General features: G+C 39.7%; 1 protein-coding gene across 1 annotated transcript in view; it reads left to right on the plus strand.

Moving 5' to 3' along the window:
* Positions 1-22,971, plus strand: part of LOC121296382 (glutathione S-transferase C-terminal domain-containing protein-like) — a 64,442-nt gene that overhangs the window by 35,471 nt on the left and 6,000 nt on the right. The window contains exons 6-8 of the mRNA XM_041221885.1: positions 9,909-10,024; positions 10,178-10,222; positions 10,409-10,537. Of these exons, the coding sequence (XP_041077819.1) occupies positions 9,909-10,024; positions 10,178-10,222; positions 10,409-10,537 (290 nt within the window). The remainder of the gene's footprint in view (positions 1-9,908; positions 10,025-10,177; positions 10,223-10,408; positions 10,538-22,971) is intronic.

Here is a 22,971-nt window from a genome sequence, read left to right on the forward strand (position 1 = left end):
GCGACTATAGTGATTTTATTTATTTATTGTCTTTGGTGCATCTAAATGTAAGGTTCATGTATTAAGAAAGCAGCATCACTTATTTGCTAATTTTTACAAAAAACGTAAATAACACCTTAAGTTTAAAAGATTAGTCTGTGCTTTGCCAGAAGCTCTCTTGGCAGCCATTTCTGTGTTTCTTTGTAACGAGTGGAAGCTCAGCTTTTCCCACAGCTAGCCAATCAGTAGTGATAGGGGTGGGATGTAAACACTTACTAAAAACTTGCGTTGCTCGCTCGGAATATACCCAGAGTGTTTTCCTAGCAACAGAACGAACATAAACAAATAAATATAAATTACTTGTCTCACGGGCAAAGTATGCAGCAAAACTTGTTGTCCCTCACACAGATCCTGTTGTCCTGGGCATAGGGTGATACAAATTGCACACCGCTGTATTTTGGATGCCAAATTCTCTGTAGCAAATGGTTATTTTTAACATGAGTTAACAAACGGTCAGAGATGTAAAGAAAGATTTTATGTTTGTTTACTGTGTTCTTTATATAGGATAGTCTGTGAATTAAGTGTAAATAGGAAATACATAAATATATAAATAAAGTGCTGGGTTCCAGACTGTTACAGATATACCTACGTTTTTGCAGATTTCTGACCATGACAAGCCCTTTTGTAATTGCAATTGCTGACTGCTACAACATTAACTAATCAAGAGCTGGCAGACACAGTCATGGAATATTGATCTGAGATTACACATAGCTTTGTCTTGTTTAGTTTGTTTTCCTTGGGTTGGAATACACATGTTGAGTTCAGGGTTGAGAGTCATAGTGTTTCATTATTTGGCATGCAAAACTGTGTAGTGGAAAAGTTCAAAGCCTTTACTTGTACCTCACACAAAGCCCGACTAATTAAATGTGTCAAGTGGGCTTACCATTGTGTTCAGTATCCTCAGCAGACCTGTTACAGTTACATTGTTCAAAAAGGACAATAGAATTAAGAAATATTTAAACTGGCCTTTGCTTTCAAGCTCTCCTGAGGAATAGGAGAAGGATTTGTATATATTTGCAAAGCAGATTGGACAAAAATCAAAAAAGGTTTGAATTCTGGAGCAGAGAAGCAATGAATAATATCTCTGTTCTGGCTCCTCGTGGATTGAACTTCCCTCCTAAAAATATTTTCCTATAATAATGGACATATCTATGTTTGTACAAGAATAAAAAAAAAAATGTGTGTGTGTTTGTCTGTAAAAGTTTAAGAATAGGTCAGAACGAGGTGGGTGGCCAGTCTTTATTTCCTCATTGTCCTTCTGCTTTTCTTTTTCCAAGTCTGCGTGAGTGAGTGGACAGGGTTTTTCTTCATATAACCAGTTTACTGTGCAGATGATTTAAATCACAACTTAATCTCAACACTGAAATGTATCAATCATGCCGTAGGGGTTTCCACATGTGCCTTTCATTTATTATATATTGTACTGCCCTGTAATTCCATGTAAGTCACCTTGGATAAAGGTATCTGCCAAATAAATTTAATAATTGGCTCTGGTGTTTCTGTGGGTTAGGGAGACAAAAACCATCAGGGACGGTTTCTCCTCATCGCGCTCCAGCAAACCCAGAGGTCAATAACTCGCTGACATCTGCTCTCGAGTTCCTGGGTGAAAAAGGAAGCTTGCTTAGTTGTGGGATCGGAGGACACCCACTGAACCTTCTGGTCTCCTGAGCTATGTGGGGAATTTGTGCAGTGAGGGAAAAAGCGATTGGGCAATCCAAATTGGGAGAAAATCGGGGGGGTCCCTGAGGACCTCCCAATCGGCTCAGCTCTGGGCAAGCCCTCCTGTCACGTATCCTCCTCCTTAGAACAGCACCACCGGTCTGTTCGAAACCTCTGGCTGGTTCCTCTTGTTAAGGGGTGAGTCAACGGCAATGGGGGATCCAGCTGGCGTGAACAAAGCTGGTTCTGGTTCTCCAGCGGGGGAACATAATGGGAGTCTGGGTGAACAACCATGCCTGACGCCATATGTAACAGGGGAATGTTACCTCCGTGGGTCATCATGGCATAATAATGAGTGAGACACAGAACAGTGGGTGTTGTCTCGCCACACAGACTCGCAAACAACACGGGCCCGACGCTAGGATATCAACCATGGTAATCCTAGAGCCGAATTGTATAAAGAAAAGAAAGCAAAACAAATCTAATAAATAAGTTTGGTCACAGGTGGCTAGCGCTAGTCCCACATCATCATATATACTACTTTGTTTTCCACTGACTTTAGAAGTATTGCTTATTTTCTCACTGCTTTTTTTCCTCTGGAATCTCTCTGTTTAAGGTTTTCAAGTAATCGGTACAATTTTTTTTGTGGCAAATCGTTCTTAATCTGCCTTCTAAAAATCCTTCCATAGTCTTTCCAAGTTACAAACATTAAGGGGTTAGTTCAGTGTTTTCCCTGTTTTAGTAATACACTTCTCACGTAACCGTCACCCTGTCTTTTGTTGTCAAAGATTTGGCACTGAGTTCATAAATCCAGGTATTTAGACTGTTGCCAAAATAACTATAAAGGACAAATGTCTGCTCCACTTTTCTCTAAGGGTAACCTAACAAACTGAAATCAGTTGGCAGTAAATGCTCCAAGTCAAATTATATAAAACGTTTACTTGGGTGGCCCCAGTGAAAAAATAGTTTGCAGAGAAGAAATGTGTACTTACATTCAATTGTGTGACAGGAGCAAGATGAACAAAGTTGTAATAATAATAATAATAATAATAACATTGCTCTTCAAAACAAAAGCTGTGTTTTTTTAGATGTCCACTAGAATTCTTCAGGTGTGGTTATATGTCAGCAAAGCCCCCACAGAGAAAATTAACTGTGTTGCACACAGGGCTGTTCAGTAAGTGAGGTTGCATTCCAGGAGTATGGTGCACATTATAGCAAAATTCAGAATATGTTGCATAACCACCCCCCACCCACTGAAGGGTGTATGGGGCATGAATTCTTATTCCAGAATATTGATGTAAAAAAAAAAAAAAAAAAACTGTCTGCAGAACAAGGTCTTCCTGGTTTAGACTACAGTTGCTTTATTGGAAATGTACAGTTTAATTGCCAAGACTAATTGTTGTAACAGTGCTGGCAGTTTCCTCACAGTACATTCTGGAATAGGTAAACAATGTGGCAGGTTACTTTAGCAAGGGGGTAGACGACAAATAAAAAGCAGATATGGTAGTATTGTTGTTACTGTATTATAAGGTGCAGTACTGTTACCAGACCATATTTATACATGGACTTTAAGAGGGCAAACAAGCTAATAACTCGCTACCTCATTATAAAATAAATAAATAAATAAAATCTAGGTTTCAGCATTTCTAAAGAAAAGGGAAGTATGAAAAGAAATAAGGAAACCACAAATGGGAAGACAGCCTTGGCTGCTCTGTTGAACCTGATAGTGTTTTTACTTTACTTATTTTCTTATCTTTAATTGTAATATAAAGCATATTCTAAATACCTGTACCTTACCTTCAGATGAGTTTTCACATTTGTCCTTTCCTCAAAGTCAACTGCTTTACATTCCTGTGGTGATTCATTTAAAATACAGAGATTGTTCAGTAGAAAGCATTGTTTACGCATGTACTACCATACCTGTGTGTTTGCTGTTACCTCGGAAAAGCTGCATTTTTTGGGGCCCCATCTGTTAACGATTTGTATATAAGGCGATGCAGGGCCTTTATTTACGAGGGTACCTTGTCAAAATTGCTAGGTTATGTCTAACATTAATTATTGGGTTATAACTCCTAAAATACTGGCATAGCTAGTTACGCTGAAAAGTATAAGCTAAAAACAGCATGAAAAGGATAAAAGGACAAACAATCTTTAATTATTGCAGTAAAATGGCAAGCTAAAGAAGGCATGGATGTGATTTTGTGCTATTTTGTGTACTGTTTTCACAGGCCCCAACCTGATAAACTGTGCACCACGTCTGAACAGTGTCTGACTGCTCTGTGGTTTACCTTCAGGCTTCTGTGTGACCAAAAGGAAACATCAAATTAGCATTTTAATAGAAATGGAATGTCTCAGGACTACAGGAGTCAATAGCTGTAATTTTCACCTGCTAGTAAAATACCATCCTGTCCAAGTTGGATCAAGTTTACTTCCTTTTGGGTTACGTTTATTTTAGGTTGCAGTTCAGACATGGTTTGAAAAATTGGTTAAAAAATTAGAACACATAATTTCTGGTAATCACTTGGACACTCATTGGCATAGAGACATGGCAGGTTTCCTAAGGTAGGGAGTATTCACCATCCAAAGCATTGCTGTAGGTGGGGGTCATTAGCCCAGAAACATTCTGTAGTGCCTCAACTGGACTGTAGCCAAGTATTGAAATCAAATGCTGAAATATTAAATAATACACTTATTAAAAAGAGGAAGAATGTTATAGGCCTAGGTCGTTAGACCTATTCATGAAGTTTATTTAATCAATTTTTTATATTTTTATTTTTTTTAATTATTTTACTTGTTTGGAAAAGTATAAGGAAATTCATACAAATTGTGCTTCTGGGACCTGTCCCCTTCCAAAGTGGATCCTTTATTATTCAGGGGTCATCATTCCCAGAGACCAAGTAGCAAGTGCATACCAGGGCCGCAGTACAATTGAGATCTGTCAGTTGAAAAAGATTAAACAGCCCCTAAATATCAAGAAGCAATAATTGTGTTACTTGTATTCATATCTGGATAAAAACAAGGACTGTCAGTTTGTGTCCTGAGTATTTATCATTTTTAATGTCTCATAAGACCTCTTTATGAAATAGAGAGATCAAAAATATGTATTGAACTATATATTACAGATATAATATCAGGAAATTCCACTTAGACTGTATTGAGGAATACTATGTACATAGGTTGTGCTAGGAAAAGCTGCACTCCATCACTTTCAGCACTTCACATCATATTCTGAAATTCGTGAAAAGGAAGACCATACGTATTGTGTTTCAGATATTCCAACTGACTTCATGGTAGTTAAAGCATGACACTATGATAACTGAAAGCTTTAATATCTGTGATTTATACCACTATAGAGTAACAGCCTGACATTGATTGGAAGTGGTAACTTTTTTTAAATATGCTTTGGGTTAGGAGGTTGTTTCAGTTTGGCTTTCTCTGAATCTTGATAGGTTTTCATTTTTTTCAAGACAGGGGTTGTCATTCAAGAAGTTCCTAATTTGACCTGCCTACTTTCCCATATAGTATTTTTGAACCCAGCTGTTTGAAAGCTGTAGGAGAAAAATAGCCTTAACTCCAGGAGGTATATGTGATCTGGAGGACATAGGGGAGAGTTGTTTGATGGGTCACGAAGAGCAAAGGGAGGTAAGGGTGTGATTTATTGTACTTTACAAGGTGCTAACATTCACATCAAAGGTGAGAAAAATAACCGCATATAAAGAGGAAAGACAAAAATGGAATGGTGAGAGACAGAGGTGTACTTTGGTTTCAGCAGCCACATAAACAATTAGAAACACCTGTCAGCATTTTCTAATACAGGCAGGGGTATAGGCCAACCATGGACAGCCAGGACAACAAGGTGTTAAATATGGATTCGGAAGCACCTGCCCTCGTTCATATTCTTGCCTGTTGTTATCTACAATAGGGACGTACAGATTTTTTTAGAAATTTGGAAGTACAAACTTAATGTGGCATAAATTAGATGCACACAAAGGAAAATATACTCGGTTTGTAACAGCTTTTGCAAGAGATCCAGTTTCTAAGATCTGGTGGTGAAAGGAGCAAGGACTCTTACAAGTCTGTTCAATCAGTGATGGCTGGAAAACCTTCAACCCCTCAATTTTATTTTCAGAAATAGTTTCAGCAAGAAATCTTTCCAACTCATGAAGACCATAAATAAGACTGGAATGCTGAATATTTTACAGTGTTTTATTTATTTATTTATTTTTTAAAGAACTTCTGTATTTCATAAGATTTACAAAAAAAAATTATAAAAATATGCTACAGATTGCAGATTTTTATATTATTATTAGTATTAGGCTTCCAAGCAAGGCTGGGAAGCCTATTGTTAAAGGTGTTTTTTTGTTTGTTTGTTTGTTTTGTTTTGTTTTTGTTTTTTTTCCCCAAAACTTTAAACTGTTGCTGCTTGGAAGCTGTGTGACTACAGAAGATTTAGAAATGAGTAGTTTTTCGAGATTTACGATGTACTGTACTGTAATAATCGTAAATCTCGAAAAACTACTCACTTCTAAATCTTTTGTAGTCATTTTTCTATTACTTTAGTATAAATTTGGATTCATATGTTGTTTTTTTTCTGACACTATGTGAACGAAAAGACACACATTTGCCCGTTTTCCCATTGGAAATAGTGATATGTTGAAATATCACTGTACTGGTCACAAAAGCAAAGTTTTTGGGGAATAATAGCCATTTTTTATACTTTTGAGGCATAAGCAATTAGGAAATAACACTTACTACCCAGGAACAAAAAAAATAATAATAATAATAATTGTTACACGGTGTAATCAGCCTGTCAGTGCATCTGTACTGTTTTGCTGTGACCTGTACTGTGCAGTAGGGGGTGGGACAAAGTTAGGTGCTGCATTGTTTTCATTTAGGTTGCTAAAATCTAGTTTTTAGCATTGGAGGTAAAATAGCAGAAATGGACGACAAAAAGCAAAGTATTTTGGCTAATGATCGTTTCAAGATATTTCCCAAAGAAACTGTACATGCAGATTGAGGTAATTGTTTTGCTTATCTTAATATGTCTTTGGATAAAATATGATTGATTGCTGTTTAGCTTCAGAATCACACTTTAAACAAAAGCTGCTACGGAGGCTGCTGAACAGAACATAAAATAAACAGCTTTTAGAAACCAAACTGGAAAGTTAGCCCAGACAAATTGTATTCCTGTCTGCAAGTTAAATCAGTCCTAAAATGATCTAGCACAGTCACCTCGCATCAACCTGCTGCTTACTTTTTTGTAGTACTTGTACTAATTAAATAAATTATTGGATTGGACAAATAACGCGACAACAAACGTGTTGCATACATTGCCTTTATTAAAGTATGCCAGATGCCCTTGGGTAACCGAGTTTTGGGGCTGTTTCTAATCGAGTTCCACATCTATATAACTTGGCAAAGCTTTGCCTTAACACCAGTTCAGTGCATGCAGAACATGCAGTCTCAATGCATGGGCAAGTCAACTGCAGGGGGATGCTGCATGCTTGCCTTTAACAAATGACAGCACTGTTTTAGTAAGGAAGCAAGTACCACTATTTTTTTAGGCTTTGCAGTGTTCTGAAACACTGTCTACTTGGGTTTATTTAATGTTTAAACAGGTCTGTGAAATGCCCCCAAAATCCTAATTTTATTCTGCAACCTACCCGTGAAAAATACGTAAATTTACCACAATTTAAGTAGACCCCTATGTATCAATACAACTAACTTATTGTAACTTATGTGATGTTGACCTGAAACGAAAGTGGCTGTTTGATGCATTTTTTTAGAAACCTTTTGAAATCTTGGAAAACGGAGGAGTGACTGATGTAAAACTTGGAATATATCAGTAGCAACTAAACACGCTTTAAGTTTGCAAAGCAGAAGTTGCAGCGATAAAGTTGAATGTCAAAATGGCGCGGCAGCAATTTTACTGAAACGCACCCTTGACAGTAAACTGTTTAAACAACAGACTCCAAACTTGCTAAAAACTGCCCCGGTGACAATAGAATACAAATATTTCAAAATGGTGATGTTTTAAAAAATAAGATGGCTGCTACACCTACACTTTCTTTTTACATTTGAAACTGGTTCAGTTTAAAAATGGCTTACTTGAAAATTATCTTGCCTGTGTCAGTACAATTGAGTTTCTTTGAGATCCTTGAACTTGTGAATTTAAAACTGTTAATCCTGCCATGTGTTTTGCATACAGCTGATTTTAACGTCATTTAATTCTGTATATCCCCTGGTAAATTAAAATTCTAAGGTATGGACATCTTTTAACTGCAGATTACTTTTATTTACAGTGGCTGAATTTGTTGCAAATGTCTGTTGTATACAGTGTTGGTGATTTCAATCAAATTGGGCCTGGACCAAAAGAAAACTTTGACCCCCCTGCTAATTGCAAATTCTGTATAATCTTCTGACAAACAAAAAAGCCACCATCAGTATAAGTGGGTGGGGGGAAGTTTTGATCTGGAGCAAGCCTTCATTTAAATTAATTGATGTAAAAAAGAAAAATCAGATTTTATTTTATTTTTTCTTTTACTGTTTATTTCAAATTGTGTTTATAGAAAATGTAAAAGCAGTGAATCTCATCACTGTTTTAAATGATTGTTGCAGGGCGGTAGGAAAGCCTTGCTTAAATGTATTGTTTGTTTATTTTTAGAATGGGGTCTCCCCCCTCCGCCCCTGTGTTGTGTTTGTTTATTGTGATTTATTTATTGTACTGTATTTATTTAAATGATGGCGAAAGCGCTGTGTATTTATTTGTATTAGTTATGGTATAGCTGTGTTTTTTTGTATTTATGCTGCAGCGTGGATGGGAAGCCCTATCCACTTTAAAAATCTTGTGCAGACGGTGTCCATCTCCCGAGATAACTAAGTGATTTATTTGTTGCTAAATCGGGAATGGTCACCTGCATTTAAACCTGCAGCCCTCTGCACTCCGGGTGGGGTGTTCAGAGGCGGAACGAGAGCGGAGAGAGAGAGAGAGAAATTTTAAAATAATAAAGTAGAGGGTTTGAATACTTATGTCTGCAACTGTACTTGAGACCAAAACTTCTGAAAGACTGATAAAGGAGAATAAAAGGCAAGACTGTACAAATGCAATAGTTAAAGTGTCAAAGGGGATTTTCACTCTTAACAAGATATAGTTAATGGGGCAGTATGTGGAGTGGCTGTGGTGAAACTTCAGGCAAACCTTATTATAGTTCATATTTAGAAGATGCCACAGAGATTTAAAAAAAAAAAAAAAAAAAAAAAAAAATGGCACCCGTAAATATCACCCGTAGTTATCGTCCCAGTAACAATGGGATACAAATATATAAAAATGGTGATGTTTTATAAAACAAGATGACCACCACCTATACGTTTACATTTGAAATTCAAACCTGCTTTAGTTGACAAACGATTTACTTGACTAACTCCAAACCCCATAAGCATCTTCCCTGCAACTGTATCAATACAACTGACTTTTAAAAAATTGTGTTGACCGGAAACGAAAATGGCCATTTGATGCATTTTTTTAGAAACCTTTCTAAATCTTCCTGGGAACCGGTGAAGCCATTGATCTAACACTTGGCATATATCATCAGAATCCAAACCCGCAAGTTTGCAAAGCAGAAGTTTCTGCGATAAATTGTAATGTCAAAATGGCTGCCACAAACTTTAATGAAACGCGGCCTTAACAGCAAACTGCTGCTATTTGAACACTGTTTAACCAACAAACTCCATACTTGGTAGTTATTGTCCCAGTAACAATGGAATACAAATATGTCAAAATGTTTTATAAACAAGATGGCCGCCAGGTGTACGTTTACGTCTGAAATTTAAAACTGCCTCAGTTGACAAACGGTTTACTTGACTAACTCTAAACTTCACAAGCATCATCCTTGACACTGTAGCAATACAACTGACTTTTAAGGAACTTGCCTTAAACAAGATGGCTGCCTGATGCATTTTTTAAAAAAAAAAAAACTTTCAAAATCTTCTTCTGTGGAACAGTTGAAGTTGCTAATTTTAAACTTGGCATATTGAGAACGAAACACAGTTAGACGGGTACTGATACTGAGGCTTGGGAGCCGTAAAACTGCCTGGCAGTTCTAATTATTGTTGTTGTTGTTGTTGTTATTGTTTATTATTATTATTGTTATTATTTAATTTTTTTTGTCTGTCCCCTGTTATGTCTTTTTTTTTTGTTTCTCCTTATGTAGGAAAAATGTCTAAAGACCGTGCTTTGCGAAAACGGCAGCAATTGAATAATCTTGTTGCTATGGTGACAAAACTGGCCCAGCCTGGCAACACTGTGGTGGATTTCTGCAGCGGTGGGGTAACGTATGAACTCTTCCATTAACCCTTATACACATTGCTCTGCTTTTCAATAGGGCTCCGCTACATAGCAAAGTCAGTGCATTGGTCTGTGTCAGTATCTTGATAGATATCTAAAAGTGGGTTGACTACTTCGTTTTATTTGTATTTACAGGGGCATGTTGGAATTGTTCTTGCTCACACCCTGCCGGCATGCCAGGTAAGGCTTCACTGAAACTATCTTTCTTTTTTGGAAGACTGTGCTTACGCAATGCAACCAGATAGAATTGCAGAAAGACATCCAGTAAAGGTACTTCATGTTGACATTATGAGATTGTTTGTTTGGTCCGTAACAATTACAAGATCTCCAATCAAATAAGCCTTTTAACGTCATGTATTCTTTCAGGTGGTTCTGATTGAAAACAAAGAGGAGTCTCTGGCCAGAGCTAAGAACAGATGTGACGAGCTTGGTTTAAACAACATCTGGTTCATTCAAGCAAACTTGGATTATTTTACTGGACCATTCAAAATCGGGGTGAGTAATGATTAAAACACAATAACAGAAATGTCTTCCCTTTTGATATTGCTCCATTTTTTGGATTCTTCATTTTTATTAGCCCACAAATTCCATTTAGTTGAGAAAATATTTTTACGGTTTATGGCTTTTTGTTGACTAAACATATTCGGCTAGTTTCACAGACCCTGATCTTGGAATATTAAATGTCAATTTAGGTAATGTAGTCCAAGATTAGAACTAATCAGGGTCTGTGAAACTAGCCAACTGAGTGAAATATTTGCATTCGAGTACATTTTGTCACATGGTAGATCAGGTGGCACTTCATTTCATGTCATATTTTCTTATATGACATGAAATGAAGGGAATATATATACTTTCACTGTTATACTTTTTACTACCATACGAAAACAAACTTAATATATTGTTCTTTCCAAAAGAACAGCTTCTCAGAAGACATCTGGTCCAGACATAACCTGTATTTAACAGCAGTATATCTACATTTATAGAAACAAGGTGAAACTTATTTTACGCAACACATGTTTATATATACAGCATCTACTGAATTTCTATACATACTGCAGTTGTTTTTGTAAAACCATTATCCATATTTATTTTAAATTATCAATAAAATAATTATTACAAAAAAACAAAACAAAAACAGGGGCGCACATACAGAGGATACTGATTGTCATGTGATAAGACAATGCGTAAAAGGTTACAAATATCTGTATAAAATGATAGCCAAGTGTAAGAGTTTGGTGAAGACTGGTGCAAAATCTAGGCAATTATCATGTTTACTATGTATAGTTTTACAGATAATACATGATTAGTGCATAAGGGTCTGTGACAAAGTGCCCGCCCCTGTGTATATTATCTGTTATATGTTGCATGTGGTGTGTTAAATGTTGGTGTATAGTCATTGGTACACAGGATATAAACGGGTTTGTGTAACACGAGAGTTTAAAATGTATATTTGTATTTAGGCACGAGGATTACACAGCCCTTCACGTGCAAGTAAAAAGTAATAATATGTGAGCACGGGGAATTGCACTTTTATTAATTCACATGCAGTTGTACCGAGACTCCAATTGAATGATTGATTAACAATCGAGTCTCGGTACAGCTGCATAAAAACAGCATGTTTTCACTCACTCGGGGTTGGGTGTTTGGTGAGTAGGGAACGGGAGAGAGAGGAGAATAAAGAGTTAGATATTTCAATTGCTATTACGTGCTGGTGGGACCAGCACGATTCTTGTTTATTTTTAAAACTCACCTTGTTTGTTAGTGTGTCTAGCTGCTCACCATTTTGTTAAGTGTTAGTCCGTTTTTGTTTGTCTTTTTGTTTTGGCATAGAGTGCCGTGTCCTGTTTTCTGTTTGTTTAAACCCTTTTATTTTGCAATAAACCGGCGCAAGCAATCGCTATTTCACATTCATCTGTTCTGTCTTTGTGTATTTCATTCCTTCCTGGTTCTGACGCCGCCCACTTCGGCCGTCTCTGTGCAGGGTCTCATTTTTTTTTGTAAGTGAGGACCCTAATAAAAGCAAAAATGTTCAATATGACAAAAATAGTAAAATTAGTTCTTATAAATAAGAAAACAGAATTGGAATACTTGAGAAAGTCCTCTCCTCCAGAGAGATCTTATAACCGTTCTTTCTTTCTTTCTTTCTTACATTTCAGCATGTATTTTAACATTATTGTAATTCTGTTTCTACCTACATGTTTATATAGCATCGGTTCTTTATAGATTAAGCTAAAAAATTTTGTATTGTTAGACATTCCAAGTTGCTCAAAAGGTTTAGAAAAAAATTAAAGAAAGATGAATATGGCTGCTGATGAAAGTAGTCCCTAATCCTGCCCTAAAAAGTTATCCAGGTTGGTGTGAGATTTGCAGTTTTAGGGTTCAGTTCCAGGATAAACAAACACAGAAAGACATGACTGAGACTTCCATAAAACTGCTGGGATAACAAAAGAGATGCATTCTTTAGTATTGGAAAAAATGTGGTCTTTCCTCTGTTAGAACTTATCTTTGTTTCTTTAACATTTTCAGGTGTTGTTTACCTGTTTTATAGAACTGGTTTCATGTATTCTACAAGCCACTGAGCTTTTTGGATGTTTAATGCATTTTTTAGTCATATTTGAGCATCCTTTATAGAAATTGTTTAATTGGACCTAACAGTGGCTCTACTTTGAGAGCCAGAGCTGATGAAAGTTGTGTTTGCTTACCCACTGCTTTTTTCATCCATTGAGTAAAAAAAAAAAAAAAAAAAAAAACTGCAATAACTCTTTCAGTTTGGTGTGAGGCTTCCTTTGGTAGCTAAAAAAATCCACATTTATATGAATTCAGGTGTGTTCATTGTTTTCAGTTTTTTGTAGTGTTAGTGTGTTTACACTTCCAACTCGCATAGCCTCTGAACTGTATTGCATGTCCAATGACGTCATATTGACCACCCAGTGCATGAAGACATTTCCCCTCACCAAAACAGGTGTAAATGTAAACAATCAAAAGATTTCCTTTTAGGGACGAATACAGTCCTTTGTTTAAAAGTAAAGTGCTTTTGGACCTAAAGCTAGTGCTTATACGTATATTCACATCACAGCACTTAAGATGAGACACTTTGAAAAATAAAGCCTACGTATTTAAATGTATTAAACATCCACAAGCTTGAGGCTTTATTTTTGAAATTGTATAGTTGTTAGTGCTGTGATGCATGTAATTAAACAAGCCCTATGTGCAGGTCTAACAGCATGTTACCTTTTAAACAAAGGACTGTATTCGCCCTGTGAAGGAAACCTTTTATTTTCTTAGTGACTTTACTGTAATGATTTGTTGAATTCTAGATTGCGGTATCAACAAAATGGGGACATTGCCCACGAATGTAAGTGGCAAACATGAGTTGCCTCAGTAGGGCAAACAATAGACCAAAGCCCACTTTTAGGATGGCTGCGTTTACACTACAAAAAAAATTAAAATACCTAAGCCGCCTCAAAGCTGGCTTAAAAGTGTCTAGTGTAAGCGGGGTATATGTGTATATGGTTTGGTAGACCTGTGTTTGTCATTTACATTTAAGGGATTTTGCAACAAGTAATTGTGTTTTCAAACTTTGAGTATTTCAAGTAGTGTTTGTTCAATTAGATTTAACTGGTGGGTTTTTCTGAGGTAAGTGACCGATGTGATGTGTTCTACAGAAAGGAAAGGGATCAGGCAGGATTCCCATTTAAAACCTGCTGTAAAGAAGGTGTTGCATTAGCCTGGAACCTGAAAGTTCATCTAACTTAGACAGATGTAGCAAACAGACCAAACATGAAATACTTTAATGATACATTTAGTCAGTGGTCCCATCAAAAGGCTTTTTTTCGGATCTGAAGTAGCCCCAGAGTGAACAGAAGCCATGTTTTTATGTTTCTTACCACTGGGACTTATTTGAACAATAAAACAATGTGTTTCCATCAGCAGCAGCCTAAGAACAAACTATTTTGAACATGACAGTTCAAATAAAAAAATTAAAATTGGGCTGAGAAGCCTAATTTCTGCAACTCTGATGGAAGATCTTACTTGATGAGCATCACATTTGAAGGCCCCAAGTTACAGTTGTCAAACCTTAATTGAAATTTAAAAAAAAATGAATACATTTAAAAGACAAAATAAAACTAAAGCCGGGATCTATTGGAGGCAAGTGAATTAATTTATAAATGCAAAACCACTCGCTACTTTGAAATTAGCGGGTTAAGGTGTTGGAAAGCTTTTGCTATAGGTATTTGGTGACAGTTACTAGTTTGAATTGAAAATGGTGCGCAAGAGGAAAACACTTAATGAGTGTTGTGCACAATACCCTGACTGACCGCTGAAGTCTCGGCAACAGGACGAAGCGGGCCCGTCTGCCTTGCCTTCCTGAGTCCAACTGCGCTGAAGCAGAAGAGGGAGCTCAGACTGCAAGTTAGTTCTGTTCAACTATCTAATGCTTTGTTCTATGAGAACATTTTTAAATTTGTGTATGATCTATATCTGTACAGGGTATAGCTCCGCTGTAACCAAATGTTATTTCAATTAGAATGTTGGTAACCATGGTTTTGTTGCATGTTGAATATGATAAGCGGGTTTGTGGCGAAGTGCCCGCCCCTGTGTGTATTTTCTGTTATATGTTGCGTGGGGTGTGTTAAATGTTGGTGTATAGTCATTGGTACACGGGATATAAACGGGTCTGTGTAACACGAGTGTTTAAAATGTATATTTGTATTTAGGCACAAGGATTGCACAGCACTTCAAGTGCAAGTAAAATGTAATATGTGAGCACGGGGAATTGCACTTTATTAATTCACGTGCAGTTGTACCGCGACTCCAATTGAATGATTGATTAGCAATCGAGTCTCGGTACAGCTGCATAAAAGCAGCATGTTTTCACATACTCGGGGTTGTGTTTTCGTTGAGTGGAGAACAGGATTGGAGACGGAGGTAATAATAATAATAATAATAATAATAATAATAATAATAATAATAATAATAATAATCATTAAAAGAAGCTCACCATGTTTTGTCTGTTTGGTCCGTTTTGTTTGTCTGTTTATTTTGGCTACCAGTGCCGTGTCCTGTGTTTTTTGCTTAATACAACCATTTATTTTCTGTCTGTTCTGTTCACTCATTAAATGCTGAGCGAAGCCATTCGCTCAGCTCAACCAAACTCCACCTCTCTCTCTGTTTATTTTCCTGTTTCTGGTCTGAAGTCCCCCACTCCGGCCGTCTTTATGACAGGGTTTCACTAAATGAGACGTTTCACAATGGCATAAAGAGTCTGCGTTTTTTTTTTTTTTTAAAGCATAAAGGTTGATTGAATTGAAAAATAAAGGTAAAAAACAGTAAATTCTTTCTAAAATAAACATCGATATTAATCATCAATTTGGCAAATAAAAATCGAATAGGAGCAAGCGTAACTATATGCAATGACCTATTGCAAATTTAGTTGTTTGGAGATTAAGTTTTAAGGACTTGGTAAATGTTTTCTGTAATAGCTATCCATCCAACTTTTATATCTGTGTTTTATGTAACTGTGTCATCCTATATTAATTACAGGTTTGCCCTTTGCAAACACTAAAAAAACAGAAGTTGTACAGCTGGTTTGCAGCTGAAAAGGAACTGATTTCAGACTACCTAAAGTTACCTTGTGAAATCATGCCTGCTGTAGAATTGTTTGTAAAGGATATAAGCTTGACTATTTATATTTGTTGTCTGGTGTATGCTGGACAAGGAGCCCTGTACATTATTTGTTTGTTTATTTTTAGAACGGGGTCTCCCCCTCCGCCCCTGTGTTATTTTGTGTTTGTTTATTATTTATTGTATTTATATGACGGCATAGCCACATTTTTTTGTTAAATGTAAGATGGCGAAGAGCCGTAGGTTTTGTTTATAAGAGTGGATGGGAAGCCCCATCCACATTAAAATACCTTGTGTGAATGCGTGACTGTCAGCTAGTCATTATTGAATTAGCTGGCAGTCACACATAATAACTACCTGTGCAGACTATAGCCGAGGGGTAATGAGAGAATTAATAGCCAGTTAACCCCTCGGCCATGATATAAAAGACCTGCAGCTTTGGCTGCAAAAGGGTGGGTGTGTTCGAGAGGAGAGGAGAGGAGAGGCAAAGCAAAGCAAAACTGAAACTAAAACTTAGAAGTGCTTGAAGGCTACTGCCCAGCCAGACTTGAGTGTTGTATTTTGTGTTCGTGATTTGTTTTGTTTAAATAAATGACAAATGCGAAAAGCGTCTTTTGCCTGCAGTACTGCCTTTGTTTTTACTGTTCCTGCATCTGGCCTGATGTCACCTGTCGTCATCCTGTCACAGACACATGTCGGTGATTAGGTTCTATGTCACTAATTAGCAAGGGCGCTGGAACTAGGGCTGCTGGGGGTGCGGCAGCATCCCCTGGCTTTGCATGGCTTCCATTGTATACATGGGTTACAGTTTTGTTCAATGGCTTTCAGCAACCCCACTTTAAAAGTTGGTCCAGTGCCCCTGCTAATTATCAGATGAAACAGTGCATTCAAGTTGTTTTAGACAAATAAACTTGACTCTTTTTCATTAAAGGGAAAATGAACCAAACATGACTCCTTCAAAGTGACATGCAAGTCCATAATTGACTAGTCAGCAAGGTCATTTTTTTTAGTACTGACTTTTGCAAGTGGGGTAAAACATAAGGTCATGGACAATGAATGCTGCTTTTTTGTATTCATTGTTTGACATCACGGGATAAAAACTCATTCAGATGACTTGCTAAATGTCAGATTTAAAAAAAAAGTCAGCAAAGATTGTATTGTATAATTTTAACTGTGTATACGCTGGTTGAGTTAAAGGGTGTGCAGAGGCAACATTTCACATAGCACTCAACAATTCTTAATTGTTGTATTAGGCAAAATAATCTGCTAATGTTAGGTTATTACCATAACCCTGGTTCCCTGAAAAGAATGACAACCATTACCGAACGGGAAGAGTCTCTCTGACCCAGCAATCACTGTGCGTATATAAAAAAGTTGCTCTATCAGGGTCCTGCTGTCAGGGGGAAGTTCTTCCCACCTTCTGCTGAAGAGGGATGTCCTCACAGTATCATATTGCCATTTTCAAAATCTAAGTTCAGCTGGGGACACGACCTCGAAGGGTAATGGTTGTGATTCTTTTCAGGGAACCAGGGTTATGGTAATAACCTAACGTTCCCTTTCAAGTGGAATGATAACAATTACCGAACGGGAAGCTGTACCAAAGCTGTCGTGGCTCCAGATCCCGACAGTACAGCCCCACAGCGATAGCAACACTCTAAAGCCCAGAGAGGGTCACACTCGGTTTGTCTGCAACAATGATAATGGATAATTGCAAAGCATATGACATGGTTTATTTATTTTTCCAGAAAGCTTTTGACAAAGTCCCACACAAAAGATTAATTCTCAAACTGAACGCAGTTGGGATTCAAGGAAACACATGTACATGGATTAGGGAGTGGTTAACATGTAGAAAACAGAAAGTACTTATTAGAGGAAAAACCTCAGAATGGAGTGTGGTAACCAGTGGTGTACCACAGGGATCAGTATTAGGTCCTCTGCTATTCCTAATCTACATTAATGATTTAGATTCTGGTATAGTAAGCAAACTTGTTAAATTTGCAGACGACACAAAAGTAGGAGGAGTGGCAAACACTGTTGCAGCAGCAAAGGTCATTCAAAATGATCTAGACAAGATTCAGAACTGGGCAGACACATGGCAAATGACATTTAATAGAGAAAAGTGTAAGGTACTGCACGCAGGAAATAAAAATGTACATTATAAATATCATATGGGAGATATTGAAATTGGAGAAGGAATCTGTGAAAAAGACCTAGGAGTTTTTGTTGACTCAGAAATGTCTTCATCTAGACAATGTGGGGAAGCTATAAAAAAGGCTAACAAGATGCTCGGATACATTGTGAAAAGTGTTGAATTTAAATCAAGGGAAGTAATGTTAAAACTGTACAATGCACTAGTAAGACCTCATATTGAATATTGTGTGCAGTTCTGGTCACCTCGCTATAAAAAAGATATTGCTGCTCTAGAAAGAGTGCAAAGAAGAGCGACCAGAGTTATTCCGGGCTTAAAAGGCATGTCATATGCAGACAGGCTAAAAGAATTGAATCTGTTCAGTCTTGAACAAAGAAGACTACGTGGCGACCTAATTCAAGCATTCAGAATTCTAAAAGGTATTGACAGTGTCGACCCAAGGGACTTTTTCAGCCTGAAAAAAGAAACAAGGACCAGGGGTCACAAATGGAGTTTAGACAAAGGGGCATTCAGAACAGAAAATAGGAGGCACTTTTTTACACAGAGAATTGTGAGGGTCTGGAATCAACTCCCCAGTAATGTGGTTGAAGCTGATACCCTGGGATCCTTCAAGAAGCTGCTTGATGAGATTTTGGGATCAATAAGCTACTAACAATCAAACGAGCAAGATGGGCCGAATGGCCTCCTCTCATTTGTAAACTTTCTTATGTTCTTATGTTCTTATGTTCTTATGACTACCTGTCCATGTAGCAGCATTGCAAAGCTCATCCAAGGATGCGCCATGAAGGAAAGCCCACGAAGTCACTTGGCCCCTGGTAGAATGGGCCGTAATGTCCCCCGGCATGGGGGAGTCCGTCTGTTCATACACCAAGCGTATGGCATCTGATACCCAGTGTGCTAGACGTTGATTCGACAGGGCTTGACCTTTAGAGCGGGACCTGTAGCAGACAAACAGCTGGTTGGACTGTCTCCAGGACGGTTGGACTGTCTCCCTATCCAGGTAACAGCGCAGAGCCCGGACCGGGCAAAGCATGTGCTGTCATTTGGCAAAAAGGCTGGATTAGTTCTTATTGTTACCCGTGAGTCATTACCAGTGAAAGCAATACATGTATCATCGATGGACAGCGCGTGAAGCTCACTTACTCTTCTGGCAGACGTAGTGGCTAATAAAAATGCCACTTTGAGGGAAAGGGCCCAGCTCTGCTGAGGCCATGGGCTCAAATGGGGGACCCATAAGGACATCCAGCACCAGCTCCAGATCCCACTTAGGGACCATGCTTTTCATTGGAGGACGGCCCCTTTCAAGAAATTGCACTGCCAGGAAGTGTGCCCCAGCGGACGCAGTCAGTTTTATCGTGGCACACCGATATTGCTGCCAAGTAGACCTTCAGAGTGGATGCAGATTTTCCTGCATACAGGTGTTGTAAGAAGGTTAGAATTGTCTCTATAGGGCAGGTCACAGGGTCGTGACCCCCAGCAATGCTCCAGTGCTAGGTGCCCTAGCAGACTGTGGTGTCTCTGCCACTGCATCTGGCAAACCTAGTCTGGATAGACGGCTCCGTTAAAAGACCAAACCCAAAGTTGGAGCTGGGCTGGGTTCGGGTACCATAATAACCCCTCCACTTGGCTCAGGAGGTCCTTGTGGAGCGGGAGCTGCCACGGTTGGCCCAACAACAAGTTGGAGAGGAGAGCAAACCAGGGGCGCCTCGGCCATCTTGGTGCAACCAGCAAAACCTGGGCTTTCTCCACCCTGATCCTCTCTCATGTCAGGGGTAATAGCGGTAGAGGAGCTAACACATATAAGAGCCCCTGTGGCCAGGGGTGAGCTAGCACGTCTACTCCCAGGGGGCCCCCTTCTCTCTCCATAGAGAACCATAGGGGGCAATGAGTGGAGCTGTGACAAAGAGATCCACTTGTGCTGTAATAAACCTCTCCCAAATTTGTTTCACAACCTGAGGGTGCAGTCTCCGCTCCGGGCTGTCTGGAGCTCCTCTGGACAGGAGGTCTGGTGCTCTGTTGTCCACACTGGGGAGGTGAACCGCCCTGATGGAACATAAGTTTCTGTGCGCTGCATGGTGAAGGCCAGGTGAGCTCAGGCCGCCTTGGTGGTTTATGTAGGCTATCACTGTGGTATTGTCTGTTCGGACCAGCACATGTTTTTGTGCTAACTGCTGGTAAAAATGAGATAGCCCGGGCTACTGCTTGCAGTTCTTGGGCATTTATATGCGCTTGCTGCCAAGGTCCCTTCGTCCTGCATGGCTTGGATGGGCAGGTAGGGTCTTTTTCCCCTCTGGTGAAGGTGGACCCTTGCACCAGCACAGTGACCATGTCCGCGATGGGAGGGAACGTGCCCAGGCCAGCTTCTTGAGCTTGGGTGGTGTGCAGCAGGGACTCCGCTGTTCTGGAGCTAGAGGGAGCAGACGCCAGGTAGTTCCAGGAAAAGCGAGCTAGCTCCAAAAAACCCTTGCAAAGAGGATGGACATGCTGTGGGTGCCCTTTCTTTTTGAGGTATCGATTCCCCTTTCCCTCCTGCTCCACAGGCCAGGGAACGTCCGTGGCAGCCGCAGCACGCTGTATCATGGCATGGAACTCCTCCCTCTGACAGGTAAGCGGGAGGGGCGGTATGGCAACCCCTGCTGTGGCTTGCCTGACCGAAGTGGCGGGGTCAGACACGTCTGACCTTGAAGCTGTGAACAAAAGCTCGCCAGTGCTTGGGGGTCTAGGTGGGGACAGAGACGGAGAGCGGGAATGGGGAAGCTGTGGCTGCCCGGTAGCAGGGGGCACTCTCCCGTGAGCCTGTAACAAGGTCTCCAGCATAGTCTGCTGGACTCTCACGGCCTGAGCCAGATCCTCAGAACGTTGCTCCGCAGAGCTCTGGCGTTTCTCGGGAGATGCAGAAGGGGAGGGCCTGCATCTGCGAGGAGGAGAGCGGTACTCTCGAGCCGTGCCGCCACCACAATTCCGCAGAGGGGTGCTTACGCCTCTGCACTGGTGGTTGGATGAACTAACTCACTAGTCACTATAGTAGGCGGGGTTCCAGAGGCCCTTTGAGATCGCATCCTTTCTTGTCCCGAGGAATGGGAAACCGCTGGGGAGAGGGCTGCCCTTCTGCGCTTGGTTCTTCTAGAGAACCTTTGACAAAAGGAGCAGTCTGACTCTCCTGCCAGTGTCCTGGCTGTGTGTTCTGGTCCAAGACACCGGACACAGGTAGTGTGCCCATCCTCCCTTGGGAGCTTAGTTGCACACTGGTCACACTGGTGAAAACCAGATAAGGAGCCTGCAGAGCACACTGACATGGCGCGCAGGCGTCGGTGCTGAGCTGTCGGTGACTGTAGTCGGCACCGAATAATCAGCGTCAGTGTCGGTGCCGAGGTGGACGCACCAATCGGCGTCGGTGCCGAGGTGAGCGTGGACAGTGCTGGGCTGTTGTGGTCAGCGGCGAGGGAGAGCGAGGTGACGAGCATTTGCAGTCGGTGCCAAGTCAATTGGCGTTGTGGTCGGTGCCGAGCTATTGTAGTCGCACCGAGTCAATCAACGTAGGGGGTCGGTGCCAAGGAAGAGCGCGGTCTGTGTCGAGCTGTTGTAGCCGAGTCAATCGGTTTCGGAGGAGGACGCGGTAAGCACTAAGAGAGCCTGAGGCTGAGAAGGGCGCATTGGCCTGAACTGGATGGTAACTGGAGCCGAGTCAATTGGGGACTGCGCCATGTGACAGCGGGGTCACCCTGTAGCACCACAATAGCTCAAGTGACTCAGAAACAGTAGGAACTACACAAGGTAATAAAGAGAGAATAAAAGCTTAGCGCCAATCTCTGTAGAGTGGTGGAGACCAGCTCTAATCAGTAGAGTCTACCGAAGCGAGACTAAGGAAACTAGCAATCTCAAAAACACTATTAATATTGTAGCTTACCGTAACAAATCCAATTTGCAGGTTAAACTGTACAAATGAGCCAATTTCCAGCACAAAGTGAGCACTAGGCAATCTAGGTGTTGTCTCAGTGAGGTGAGAGAGAAAATGCGAATATGCTACTGTGATGACGTCCCTCTTCAGCAGGAGGTGGGAGGGACTTCCCCCTCACAGCAGGGCTCTGATAGGGCAGCTTTTTTATGTATGCTCAGTAATTGATGGGGTCAGAGTGGGTCTTTCCGTTTGGTAATGGTTGTCATTCCACTTGAAAGGGAATTGTAGATTCTTTCCTTTTCCTTTTTAGTTTCTATGTTAAAATATTACGTGGCAGTTAGGTAAAAAGTTAATCTAAATTTTAAATACAACAGCATTCTTGCAGGAGTTAATGAATGCAGTGCTATGGTTGAGGGGCTACGTTACTGTATCCCAGGGAAGGAGTTTTAGTCCTACAACTGAAGTGAGTAGCAGCACTACTGTGCAAAAGTAGGTTTTCTGGCTTTCCTGTGGAGAAAGCATTAAAGGGAATAGTGTACGATTACGTGAGGGCATTCATTTCCATAGAGAGCAGTACTGCCCCTCTCAACATACTGCCATTATGTTTGTGATATTTGAAAATGAGTCGCACAATTTCAAAATACGATATTTGTAATATGCTTTTTCTTATTAAACACAGGTGGACTGAATTTTAGGTAAAGTAGAAGACTGTGTTGGTTGTTCATTAGGGGTCACTCTTTCATAATGGCAGAACTCAACCACCACCCTGACATGTTAGCATTTTTCTGTAGGAGGTGGTGTCCTTTGTACATTTAACCAAGGTCCTTGCTGTTCTCCGTACACTGCATATCTCATGGCACTTTTCTAAAGAGAATTCTGGCTAGGCTAAATTTCCCTTACACTAAGTGTTCAGATGTTTACTGAGTATTTATAAAATCATGTGGACAACAAAACATGATTAGAAAGTAAAACTAGCAGTAGTTTAGTGAAATTGGGTTTTTAATTATGAGTTTCAACTCCGCAGACCTGTATACAGGTCTATGAAAGATAACTTCACCCAAACTTGCTGACTGCTCTAGTAGTGTAGACAAGATAACTACTCAAAATAATAAACTAATATAATACATTCATATTTTATATCTATGCCCATTTGTATTTTGGTAGTTAGTTATATTAGAGGTACTGTTTTTTTAAAGTAACTTAGTTAAGTTGCACAAATATAGTTGTAAATGGTAGTGTTTTCAAAATCATGTGAAC

The sequence above is a fragment of the Polyodon spathula genome, chromosome 2 (assembly GCF_017654505.1).
Source record: "Polyodon spathula isolate WHYD16114869_AA chromosome 2, ASM1765450v1, whole genome shotgun sequence".
In the NCBI taxonomy this organism is placed as follows: Eukaryota; Metazoa; Chordata; class Actinopteri; order Acipenseriformes; family Polyodontidae; genus Polyodon; species Polyodon spathula.